Here is a 12574-nt window from a genome sequence, read left to right on the forward strand (position 1 = left end):
AGAAACATGGTCACACTACACTATCCATCCTTAGCTTATAGGCAGCAAGACACCACAGCTCAAAGGAATAGAAAGTGTGTATATAAATATATATATATATATATATATATATAATAATTGTGTTTAAGCTCTTGGCTCTCTCCTGGTGCAGCAGAGTCTAGGCTATTATTTAGAAATATTCTTCATTAGGCAGATTCTTCTTTTTTGGTCGAATTCAAGTCAGGATGACTAAGCTGCCTGCTGTAATTTCCCATTTGGGTTTTTCCCAATTGCAAAACCAAAGTGATGCAAGAGACTTTCTCTCTCCTTTTCCCTGAATTCGCTTGCTGGACTTTTCCAGGCCGTATCGGTTCGTGGAATGCTGGCAATGACGACTCACCGAACGCAACAGATGATGCCGCGGATGAGATCATGGATCGCATCGTCAAGTCCGCCACCCAAGTGCCAAGCCAGCGAGCGGTGCCTAGAGAGAGGAAGCGGTCACGAGCAAATAGGAAATCATGTGAGTATAAGGCTATTAAATTGCTCAAAGTAAGGGAATGTGCAAATATTTAGGAGTATCGGTGTAGGAACCAGGCCTTTGGTAGGTAGAGATGCATTGGGAGTGGCTTGAGTGTGTGCTGATGATTGGCTTATGTTCCTCTTACTATTGTTTAATCAGTGTTGTATGCAGTGGGTGACTCTGTCTTCTACAGAACTTGAAATGTCCTTAGCAGAAGAAGAATGGTTTATGGTGATTTATGACAGTGCTTATGCATAACTAGAGAGTTCAGATCAGGACCTCAGATGGAGACTGCTTAAAATTCTGTAACCTACTGTGAACTGGCATAAAGATTAATAGTTGTGTCTGTAGCTGAACTTATTCATAAAGCAAAAAATAGTTTGAGATATTTCGCCTTTTAAAATCTTTCTCTCTCGTGCTGTATGCTATCTTTCCGCAGCCCTGAAAACAAAATGTCTACTGCTGCTTGGCTGCAAAGTGGTTATAGAGGAGTTTAACTTCCACTGGGAAGAAAAGGTAGCACATTTATAAGGTGGTCTTTCAATGGTGTAGTGTGGCCTTGGGAATGAGCTGCAACACCCAAGTTTGAGGAGTTTGGTTTCATGGTTTAGTAAATCCAGTGTTTAAGAGGTGATGAAACTTTCTGGGTTTGTTTTTTTATTTTTCCTAATGTGCAGAAACTAGTGCAAATAGTATGAGAAGGAAAACTACCCAAAGAACGTAAGATTTTAATGTTTTAAGTCATTAACCATATGTGGCTTTTTGACTACCTTTCCATCCATTTTTTTAGCATTTCTGGGAAGTTAGGACAAAGAGGAGACAACAACAGTGAGTGAAAAATGACACAGACTTTCTTTCTTGTGGAGTTGTTCTAACATAATGGGTGATCAAAAACATTTGGTATTTGCTATAAATTAGCATGTGCTGAAAGCATATTCACTTTCCCCAACATGCTAAAAAAGGAACTTATGCATGTGGCAAGAGCAGAGGCAAAGTGGACACTCTGGTTAGATGAGCCAGTCTCTAAACAAAGAAAATGAGCTGACACTGGATTGTCTGTCTTACCTTCTGTCATATACCGTGCCTTACCTCTTTCTGGTATCACCTGCTGCTACCCACTTCCCCACACAGTTCTGGCATTCTGCACGTGCTGACTGCTGCAGCTGGCTTGTGCAAATCAAATAAATCTCCTGTATGTTTGCCTATTTTCATGTTTTATCCCTATTTCTGTGGTTTATCCCATATTAAAGTATCTCCTCTGTTGGCAACACTGTCTTCATACACACATATACCAAAACCTCTTATTCCTAATTTTTGCCAGATACCTTTTTTTCCCTAGGAAGCACTTGCTGCAGAAACAACAAAACAGGATAATGATAATAAAAATACTATATTATTTTCCGATTGAACTGTCTTTTATACTCAGTAAAAGCATTAAAGGGGATTAAACATTCAGTAAATGTTTAGGCTGGGACTGATTTCCATTGTAATTAATCATGCTAGAATCCAGCTCTTGTGCTTGTTTGTTCTTCAAGATCTGGATGAGACTCTTAAGTGGATTAAAAGACAGTTTCAAAACAAACATAAAGTTCAGTAGTTTAATGTCCCTTTTAGCTGAAATGTGCAGAAGCATGGAAGGAGAATATCCCAATTGAACTGTTTCACTCTGATAGATAGTCAATATACTTGGATGATGAATTAATTAAGTAGTTTATCTTTAAAATACACTCAGCTGGACTGATAATATGACATCTCCAGGATATGAAGAGAGATCAGCCCTTGCTAATGCATGATGTGAGTTAATTGAGCAGAAGATAGTCCAGTTAGAAACACATAAGCATGTAAGAAAGTAGATTTTTAGGCATATCTCAATGATTTAGATTAGCAGACACTAAGATATTTATTACCTGTAGAGCAAAGAGACCCTATTATCGGATAGGTTTGATTCATCACCTTCAATCTTCAGATATCTTTTTGCTTTTACCATGAGCTTGGTATTCAATCTTTTCAGGAACATCAAAGAGAAACTCACTTGAAAGGAATTATTTTCCCTGTGCATCATGTTGCATATGTCTCATTGCTTTCAGTGCACAACTGGAAAACTTGTCAGGCTTACTTAGCATTCAGCAAAGATTTTAGTGAACATGAACTGAGACACATGGTTTTTAGCAAAATCAGAAACCCAAAATATTTATATGCAGTTGCACTATAAACGTTTGCTGTGGTTCCAGCAGAAGGTTCTCATGGGCAAGGGATTGTTTCCCATAAAAAAGACAGTGACATGTGAAGTAAAAAAAAAAAAAAAAAAAAAAAAACCCAAACTAATTAATCAAGTCCTTTATAGCTAGGGGAAAGCAAAAATAGGTTTATGGAAAATGTTATGTTAAATTCATATTAAATTGTTGCAATGGGAAGATGAGACATCTTGATATGTTCATTTGAAGCATTTTACCTTTTGTGGTTGTTGACCAGTGTGACTGGTATGGAGAGAGCTTGGTTAGGGCATAATGATGTAGAAGAGATTGAAAGCTCAGGGTAATCATCAGGACTATAAAATTGAAGGAGGAATAAGGCAGGGAGTCACCCAACAAAAGACAGATGAAAATGTCTGTATGTGTTGGTTGAAGATAGAAGGGGTCACTGATAAATCAAGATACGACTAGTAAGAAGGAATGTGTTCAGTGGGAGCTGAAGTGAATTGCAGAAATCTAAGGTACATGATAAGTGCATAACAATTGAGTTCCTGTGATGATCTGAAGCGATTCTGTGCTAGACCTTTACACAGTGGAAGATTTTCAGGATAAAATTTGTCGTTTAGAAGTACAGTAATCAACTGGAAGTCACTGGCTTATGACAGGTGTTTAGTGACCTGCCTACCAGATACACTAGATTGGCATTATATCTGAGAAAATAACATTGCAGTTGTATTTGTTCATCAGAAGGGCACAGGATGGAATGAGCCACAGGAACTGAAATGCTCTGTCACCCCCTCAAGGTAATTGTTCAAAGACAGCTTCAAAGGAAGTTGCCATGGGAAGATTCTGCTGTGGGTTTTTTTTTTTCATCTTATATTCTGTGTGTAAAAAAATAGGCTCCAGCCACCAGAGATGTCAGTTCAGCAAGTTTCAAAAGTATAAAAATTAAGTTGAAAATATATTGTTTCTGTTCTTGCAGTCTGAGGGCAGCTCCCTGTGAGAAGGTTTTCTATAACATTATAGGGACATGTTCAACTTAGCAATGAAATAAAGATAATATAATTAGGATTGTCTGGTTCTCTGGTGAGTTTAGGAAAGCCTTCACAAATGGTGCCATAACAAACAATGAGTGCAAGGGAAAGTTGGGATAAGAAAGTTTTAGGAATCACTCTACTTGATATTCTAAATTTCATAAAGACTAGCAGTATCATCCATAGGATACAATGTTTTACTTACATATATTTAATTAAAGAGCCTCCCCAAAGCTCCATAATAACAAGTAGGAAGATACTGCTGTTTTCTTACTTGTCCATGCTGTCTATTTAAATATAGCCCCCTTAAGGGAAAATCAGTCTTCTCAGGATTAGGCTCTTGCTGTGGTGCCACCTCTGTGTTGGTCTCATTGAGCTGGATGGATCTGTCTCAGGAGAATGATATAATTCCTATGAGTCAGCATCAGGAAAAATCACTCCAGTTTATTAAACATGAATAAGCATATGGAAGATATTTGCACTAATTCTAGCCTATGCTGGGCAACACTTAGAAATGGGCAATGCTTAGAAATTGTGAGCAACATTTGTGAATTCCTTAGAAATAAATAGCCAAACAGGGCTATTTATTTCAAAGGAAATAGGTCTTTCAATATGGCTTGACTGTGCAGCATTGTTTGGATCTAGATATTCGCCTGACCCTGGATGAGGCACTATAATGTAGGGCCTGGGTGTGATTGGCATTTGATGATGAGGAGCACACTGATGGCTTTATCAGATGCTGCTGGAGACACCGCATGGGGATGGCACAGAGTCAGAGGCTTGTTTCCCCACACACTATTTTATCTCAGAGTGTCTGTGTGTGTGTGCACACACTCCTGTTACTCTTAGATTTCATTCAAATTTAAAATCTGCTTTAGATTTGAGTTAGAAAAGAGGGTTTGGAACGCATTATAATTGAATCACAATTTAATTTAATATTTATGTGAGATAACATGATCAAACTGATTTGTGATGTTTAAAAAAGAGAGAGACATGATAATGCCTTGCTCTTTTATCAGGCTTTGAAATCATGTGCTAGCCCAATAATGGCAGACCGTTGAGGTATGGAAACATGTCATAAGGATTTATGACTTACTTGTGTAATGGCTTGCAGGGAGTAGCAAATACTTACAAATCATGATGCAGAAATGGGTCTGAGGCACCACTCGAGTAGGTGGAGATAGGAATTGAGTCAAGTTTACCTGAATCCTAGACAAGTAAACTCAGGGCTGGTGGATTAAATTTAACTACAGAACATCCTAGGTCAGATATTTCATAATGTAAAAGTGAAATAGGAATCAGTATGGTGTCATCAGGTGCTAAAATGTGGGAAAAGAGCTGTGCCAAAGGACCAGGCATGGAGGCCAGCTTTAGACAAGTTTTAGTGCCACATGCAGTGTTGCTTTGGAATAAACATGTTGTAAGCAAACAAAGTACTACATGGGACACTATTTGAATCCAAAGGTGAATATTTTTTTGTTGAGCATTCATAGGGTGCATTATTTGACTTTTTCTTCATATTTTCTTTGTTATTTTCATTATTTTTCAGTTTCATGTCTCTTCACTTACTTTTTCTGGCTTTGAAAATGTACAGAAGTGCCAAAATACCAGGAGGGAGACTGTTCTTCTGGTATTTATAGCCTGACTAAAAGCAGGAGTTAATGGAAATTTTACTTTTTAAAAAATTAAAACCTTGCAAGAAGAAAGACTGTATAAAATTCTTTAAAGGCAAACAACATCACTTTGAATTTGCAATTAATTATTTAGGATTTGAGTAGCTGGATCCTATCAGGAGTTAGAGTATGGGGCAGAGTAATCTTGTTAGTGATGCATATTTAGAACCATTCTTTGCATTTAGAAAAAGTAAATGTATGACTGATTGTATTCAGTATCAAAGTCTGTTTGTTCCTACGCAAAGTACTGAGCCTTCAAAAGGCCAGTACAAGGTTTAAAAAAAATGTAATTATTGAATAAAAATAGAATGTGAGATAACCTTCCAGCTGCCAGAGCTCTAAGTGCTTTATCTCCATTAGATGCCAAGATAGCTTGAGTCTTGGATGCCTTTTAAGTAATACATTCTTCCATCCTTAGATGGCAAGATCTTTGCAAAAGTAGGAGAATAGAACTCCATGATCTACAATAAATAAAAACAAAACCAATGAATTTAAATTATTAATTGCACTTCATGAATTAATAATAAATGCAGTTAAACACAGTAATCTCTAGAAATTGATGTATCTGATTAGGGTAAGGCCTCTGTAGTCCCCTATCTCATCTATGCCAGAGGTCAACACCAACAGCTGTAGGAGAACAAACAGGAGAGGTAGAATCATAGAAGCACAGAATCACTCAGGGTGGAAGAGACCTCCAAGTTCACCAAGTCCAACCTTTGCCTAGGTACCACCATATCTGCTGTTCTGCTGCATAACCACTAGCCATTAGTTGTGTAACCCATAGGACTTGCCATGAGTTTTGATAGCTATAAATGTATTTAACTCTTGAGGCTGAATAGCTGGTTCCATGTTTTCAGTTTTGTCCCTTGTAATTGATGGCATACATAATTGTGATTGTTGAGGTCAATACCATTTCTAAGCTGACACACATTTATTTGTAAGTGTTCTGCTTCGGCTTTACAATGTGTTTTATGGGGTTTTTCAACAACTTTCTTTTAAGATATCTGATTTTGACAGATAGGGGTAGACATTCTACTTTTTGCATTTCACATGTACCTATATAGTACCTATATATTTTGTTGGCAGTCTCCATGAGTTTCAGACCATATCTCTCATATCTCAGGGTTTGCTCAAGAGTGTTTCCCTGATCCTAGCACTGTAAAGGGAACTTGCAATAATCCTGTACAATTTTACATCATGTAGCCTTCGAAACAAAAGGGTTTTTGAAAGGCTGGTTTAAATATCTGTTTAAAAAATGGCTTGTAAAATAGGCTTAAATTCATTTTCCACTCACTATTTTAGAGGAATCCGTGAGTCATTTCTAAAATGAGTATATTCTGATAGAAATTATTTCTTTTAGGGCTCCTAACCTCAAACTTTCTGATTAATGCAGCTTTTTTTCTTTTTTTTTTTTTAATAGAGGTCACAAAACAAATTATCCTAGCCTGCACCAATATGTACATTCCTTAACTTTATGTTGGATTCCTGTACCACTATTAGAGATTTTGTGGACTGTAGTATTTGCTTATAACTGGGCAGCATTGTTGTAATACATCACCTGAAAAAGGGGCAAGAAGTCATTGCATTGATGTGGGAAGTCAGAATTAAATATGCAATGCTTACAAAAACTACATATCTTTTATCCCTGTTTATTTCACTTTACAGGGAGAAGAGAGATATGAACACTACACATTCACATGTACATGTACATGTACATTACAACCCAAGCACAGAGGGTGTGGTGTAGGAGCAAGGAGAAAACTGCTGCTATGATGGGCGGTCCCGGGTGGTTTTAGAGCAGCTGTCACCTCATGGGACTAAGTGCCTGTCCAGGTGAAGCCAGTGTCACCCCAGGATCTGGCAGCATAGGCAGACCATCCTTGTGCTGTGTCTCCAACACTGGGAGAACTAAATGCAACTTCCCATGGCCTTCTAGACAAGGACTTACAAGTGCTGGAATCTTTCTGGCTATCTTTTCTTAGCCAAGTGGCACTTCCTTAATTTCAGGAGAGAGCAAGCCAAAGGTAATGCAGGGGAAACTGGCAAGAGAGAAGCAGCTGAAAAAGAGCAGGTGCTATCAGTATTATATGTAGGGAAAAAAGCCGCTCCTGTTCCCTAATCACATCATATTGGCATTGACATTTTCTATATAAATACCATTATGCTACACAGTTTTTCAATTTTTTCAACTGTAGTTCTGTAGGAAGAAGAAATAACTTTACTCCATTTGTTTGCATCTTACAGGACATACAAATTGTTTTCACTTTTGCCAGTTTGCCATTCACTGCATCAGTGAATTCATCTGTATTGTCCTCTGATTTCATTTAAATTGATATCTTTTACAGGTAAAGGCTTTTGAATTCTTGTCACAGGATTCATTCCCAAAAGTAGGATTCCTAAGTTTTAAGTATCTAAGAAAATGGGGATAGTTGATTTGCACACCATTAATCCGAAGTTGATAGGATATGTATTTTGTTTTCTTTCTCTCAGTATTAAAGTAAGTTACAAATGTTTCTCCGGTCAGTAATTTATGCCTTATTTTCATCATCCTTCCTTCCTGAAAGATCATGTCTTTCAGCATCCTAGTAAGAACTCGGCAGCAGTGAATTGCTGGCTGACAAAATCACTGAGTTCTTCTGGAAAGCCTCATCTGAGAAGGAGAGAAGGCAGAGAGGTACAGGGAGGCTTTCATGCTGCCTTTCTGAAGAGGTGCAGCAAACAAACACCATCTCCTGTGTGGCTTTCCAGAGCAGGGCGCTGCCACCGCTGCCAAAGGGAGCCCTCTGCTGCCACCAAGGAGATTAGCAGGAGGAGCTGGGAAGGCAGGGATTTGCTTGGACACGAATGTCAGGAGTATTTGGAGGGAAGTCTCTCTTAAAAGAAGAAGAAAAATGTTTCACAAAAAGCTATTTTGCATTTATCTTGTCCCAGCACTGTGGTCAAGAAAAAAATGTATATGTGGCTTTCTCTAGGCAGAATAACACCATCTGATTAGGGAATTTACAAGATTGTTTTGATCACAGTTATTTTTCATCTGATGGGCTCATAGAGAAGATGCCTTTTACTGTTTTATTCCCCAGCGTGGATTCGTAATGGGAATAATTAATTTGCATTCCACAGAGTCCAGGTGCTCAAGCTTGGTCACACTCCTCTGCTAAGTCACTCTCCAAGAGACATCTCTATGTTCAGAGCCTGATAAATACCCTTAGTGAGTCATTTTAAAATTCCAAATGACAGGTAAAGGCTGCAGGCCTTAAGCATTTACAGTAAATTATTTACTTTTTGTGTAACATCTCCTGTCTTTTCCCAACCTGTGCATATTTAATGCACAGTCTGGTCTTGAAAATAGTGTATAGTGACGCAGTCATGACTCACTGTATACTCAGTCATGCAGCCTTGGTTGCTGGTGAGCTTTATACTGTTGATACTTTACCTGTTATTAGTAGAATCACTTCTGACTGGTGAAATTAAGTGGGAGAAATTATGAGAGGTGGGAGCAGGATTGCTTTTAGTAGTAACTCTTCATAGTGGAATTCATGTAAATGAAGGGGATTTTGTCACAGAAGGCTTTCAAGGAAGGAGTTAAATCTTTTCTGCCCTACTGTTGGGACTGTGTAAATGATGATCTGTGAAATACATAAAGTTGGAGGCTTTAACAGTTTCAACTACATGTTAGATATTACTTTGAAAACACATATGCTCTTCATATGCAGCCTAGGTTCTCTAAAGCAATGTTACTTTTTGTTCCCTATAATATAAGCCACCTGGAGATGAAAAAAGCAAATTTAGCTTTCCTTATAAAGTGCCAGTTTGTCCTTTCCTGCTGCTAGACTCCTCTTTATCTCACAGCCACCATAAGTAACACCCAAAGGTGGCTGTGACCTACTGGATTATCTTGCTAGGAGAGACTTGTGCCCTCTATGAAGTGCTGACAGGACTCAAAGCAAAGCTGCAGAATAATAATGCATAACAATATGTTGGTTCTGAGAGCTTTCTATGTGGCTGACCCAGACAAAGACCACATTTCAGTTGTCTGTACTACTTCAGAGAAGTGTGTGATACACTCCAAAAATTGACCCACAAATCTCTGTAAGAAGATCGCTACGCAAAATGTTACAGCATTTCTATGAAGCATTTAGGCTTACTCATATTAAGCAATGATATATGCATAATTAAACATAACTTATACAGACAGTGGCATAAAAATATGGCAAGGATTAACATAAGAAAATAGGAGCAAGGCTGTATGGATTGAACTTTTGAGTTGGAAATTGCCATTGCTGGACTCACTGTAATAAAGTCCAAAACAATATGTTAAATGTAAATATATGAAAACATAGACTTAAGAGTGCAAGCTGTATGTGGATAGGTAACAGAAAAAAAACCCTAAAATACATTAAATGAAATGAGATTATGGAGCTGGCCTGTATTGTCTCTTATATTCTGCCCTTTTTGCTGTCCTCATTGTGTAATTTACACCATGTGGAATTTTCTTCATTCCAAATCAGCAACTTGCTGCTTTACCTTTGCAGCTGGGATTGAGGGAAAATTCTGTGGCTGCCACATCTTTGTAGCAGGAATGGCACTCATTCTGTGACTGCTGAGCAGAATGGTCGCATCTATTCTGCCTTACAAGTGACTCACTCTACAAATGTAGACACACATGCCAAAAGCCATTGCAAATGCAAGAATAAATGCTGCCAGCCAGACTGATCTTTACTCTTTGTTGAATCTTAAAAAAAAAAAAAGTATGGCAAGAGAAAATTAGAAGTGCTATTTGCTCTTTAAAGAAACAACCAAACCCTAGATAATTATGTTCTCTGACCAAGAGAGAAGTTATACTTCAGGAATTAGTCTTTTTAAAAACTGTTCCAGCATAAAGCAAGGGCTGTGTGTCTCTGTAGATTTTGACCCAACAGGCAGAGTCAAAGTCATTGAGTTCATCCTAAGCACACTGCATTGTGCCAGAATATCAAATAGAATTCTAGATTTCATGATTCATAAAGAATATCATACACTCTAACCCCAGAAAAACAACATTTAGTTTCTTGGTTATGGGATCTCAGCAGGCTTTGCTTGTGACAAGAGTAAAAGTTATTTTCTCTCTGTGTTATGTTTCTTTAGCAAATGTTTTAAAAATTGCTCAAAGAACCTAAAAGGTCATTTGAAAGTCTTATTTTTATTGTCACTGCCTCCAAAATGCATTCCATAACTCAGTTTAATGTGATCTGCAGCAGGCCAAGAGTTTTACAAGCCAAGATATTATGTCTAGTCCAGTTAGAAGCATGACAAAGTTCAGTGAAGCAGGGAGGGTGAAGACCTAGGTTGAGAAATGTAATTTTGCATTGTCTATAAAACATGGAAGGAAAATATCTCCCTGCATTCAGTTTTGATGACAGAACATGTTCATGACCTAAGGTAGAGGAGCCCTACCAAGCTTTATGAGGAAATAGACAAATGACTGAGGACACTGTGTAACAGAATGTCAAGACAGGTTCACCCACCTCCCACAGCAGTTTTTGCTCCTGTAGATAACTCAGCCTTCTTCTGGTTTCATCACCCACAAGCCTTTATATTCAACAAATCAGTGCAGAAATAGTGGGGCTGGAACTTGTGTTACTATGTATGCTGCGCCCATCCACTGTAAAGATACAGATGAGGAAATGTACTGTAATTTCTGCATAGTAGATACAATTTTTATCAAAGAGACCTTTTATTAAACTACTTTCATCTCCCTAACTACAGAATACTTGAAACACTTAGTGGCTTTGTTTGTGTCATACTGGCCTGTTGCATTGTAGGTTTAAGAATTCCCTCATTTGAGTCTGGACCATGGTTCTGTCAGCTGTTATCCTTCCAGTTGCCTATTGATAGTGGACAGCTTTAATCTTGCCAGTAGCCACAGAATATTGCAGTATTTGGCCCCACATGCTTGGTTTATACAAGTCAGCAGCCATCAGTTTTTATGGGAATCATTCTGTCACTGAAAATATTCTTCGCATCTTTGCTTTTTATTATTTTCTTGACAATCTCATTATGACTACAAAAATTCTGCATTGTTTGGAGCTTTGTTTTTTTCCTCTGTTTTTTCTTTTTTCCTGCTGGAAATTTCCTGCTTAATACCTTGAGTCGCTGTAATATTTTAAACCCAAGTTATCATTCTCTGTATTAAAGGAGAGCTAAGTTAGAACCTAGCTGTAATTTTGTTTAATGACAGCTGCATATGTCCCAGCAATTCATTGAATATTGCCATTCCTACTTGTTTTGCAGTGGCACAAAATATGCAAGTGTGAGGCTGGGTTCCAGAATTCTTGTGTGAATCATACGGCAAACCCAGAAAAGGACATTCGTCTTTACTGCCTGCTACATACAGGATTTCTTTCCTTCAGTCATCAAAGGGTTAAAACAAAAAGATGTCAGTCTAATACTTTAGTATGTTTGATAGGTAGGCATCTGGAGATTCAGAGACTTACCTTGTTTAACATAAAGAAGACTACTTGCTTTTCCATGAAGATAGTTTCTTCCATGGTATTTTAGCTCCTAATTATGGTTTCTGAATATAAACTCCTGTAGTTTACTTCAAAGAAGCCTATATATTATTGTAGATCCATTTGGCTTTTCCTAGTAAACTAGTAATTGTCTTACTCAGGCTGATGGAGGAATGTAGCTACTGTGTTCTGCTTGGCAGAATTTACAGAGGCCCTAATTTTCCTTTCAATTGTTAGATAGAGTCTCAGCTCAATTATTTGTGCAGTAGCAATTGTACTGACCTAACAAAGGTTGTTCCAGATTTATCTTATCATAAATAGGAGCAGAAATTAGCTTAGTCTGATACCTAACCAGTGTTAGCAGAGTACATCAGTTCCTGTGAAATGTTTACAAACAGGAATAACAACTTGTTCTCTTCCTGTCTGACAAGAAAAAAATAGCTTTGTTTTACAGTAGTTACTGTGCTTAGTTTGAAAATGTGGGTGAGTGACTGTGGTCTGAGAGAGTTGAGGATATGTGTGAGAGTAGTCCTGAATGCATTTGGTTTGACACTTCCACAGAAGTGCCTAAAACATGGAAATTCATTCCACATTTGATTTTCCAGTTCATTTTTGCATCAGTGGGAAGATAAAATGTCATCTAGACAGCCACCCTGGGAAAGTTTGGTCCCCTGTGTTTTTTAGC

The 12574-nt window shown here is 37.9% G+C and overlaps 1 protein-coding gene across 8 annotated transcripts in view; it reads left to right on the forward strand.

Annotated features, from left to right (window-relative positions):
• Positions 1-12574, forward strand: part of FHOD3 (formin homology 2 domain containing 3) — a 374923-nt gene that overhangs the window by 354529 nt on the left and 7820 nt on the right. For all 8 annotated transcript variants that reach the window (XM_030944141.1, XM_030944134.1, XM_030944138.1 and 5 more), the window contains one exon: positions 341-502. In XM_030944141.1, coding sequence (XP_030800001.1) covers positions 341-502 — 162 coding nt within the window. The remainder of the gene's footprint in view (positions 1-340; positions 503-12574) is intronic.

The sequence above is a fragment of the Camarhynchus parvulus genome, chromosome 2, assembly GCF_901933205.1.
Source record: "Camarhynchus parvulus chromosome 2, STF_HiC, whole genome shotgun sequence".
Taxonomy (NCBI): Eukaryota; Metazoa; Chordata; class Aves; order Passeriformes; family Thraupidae; genus Camarhynchus; species Camarhynchus parvulus.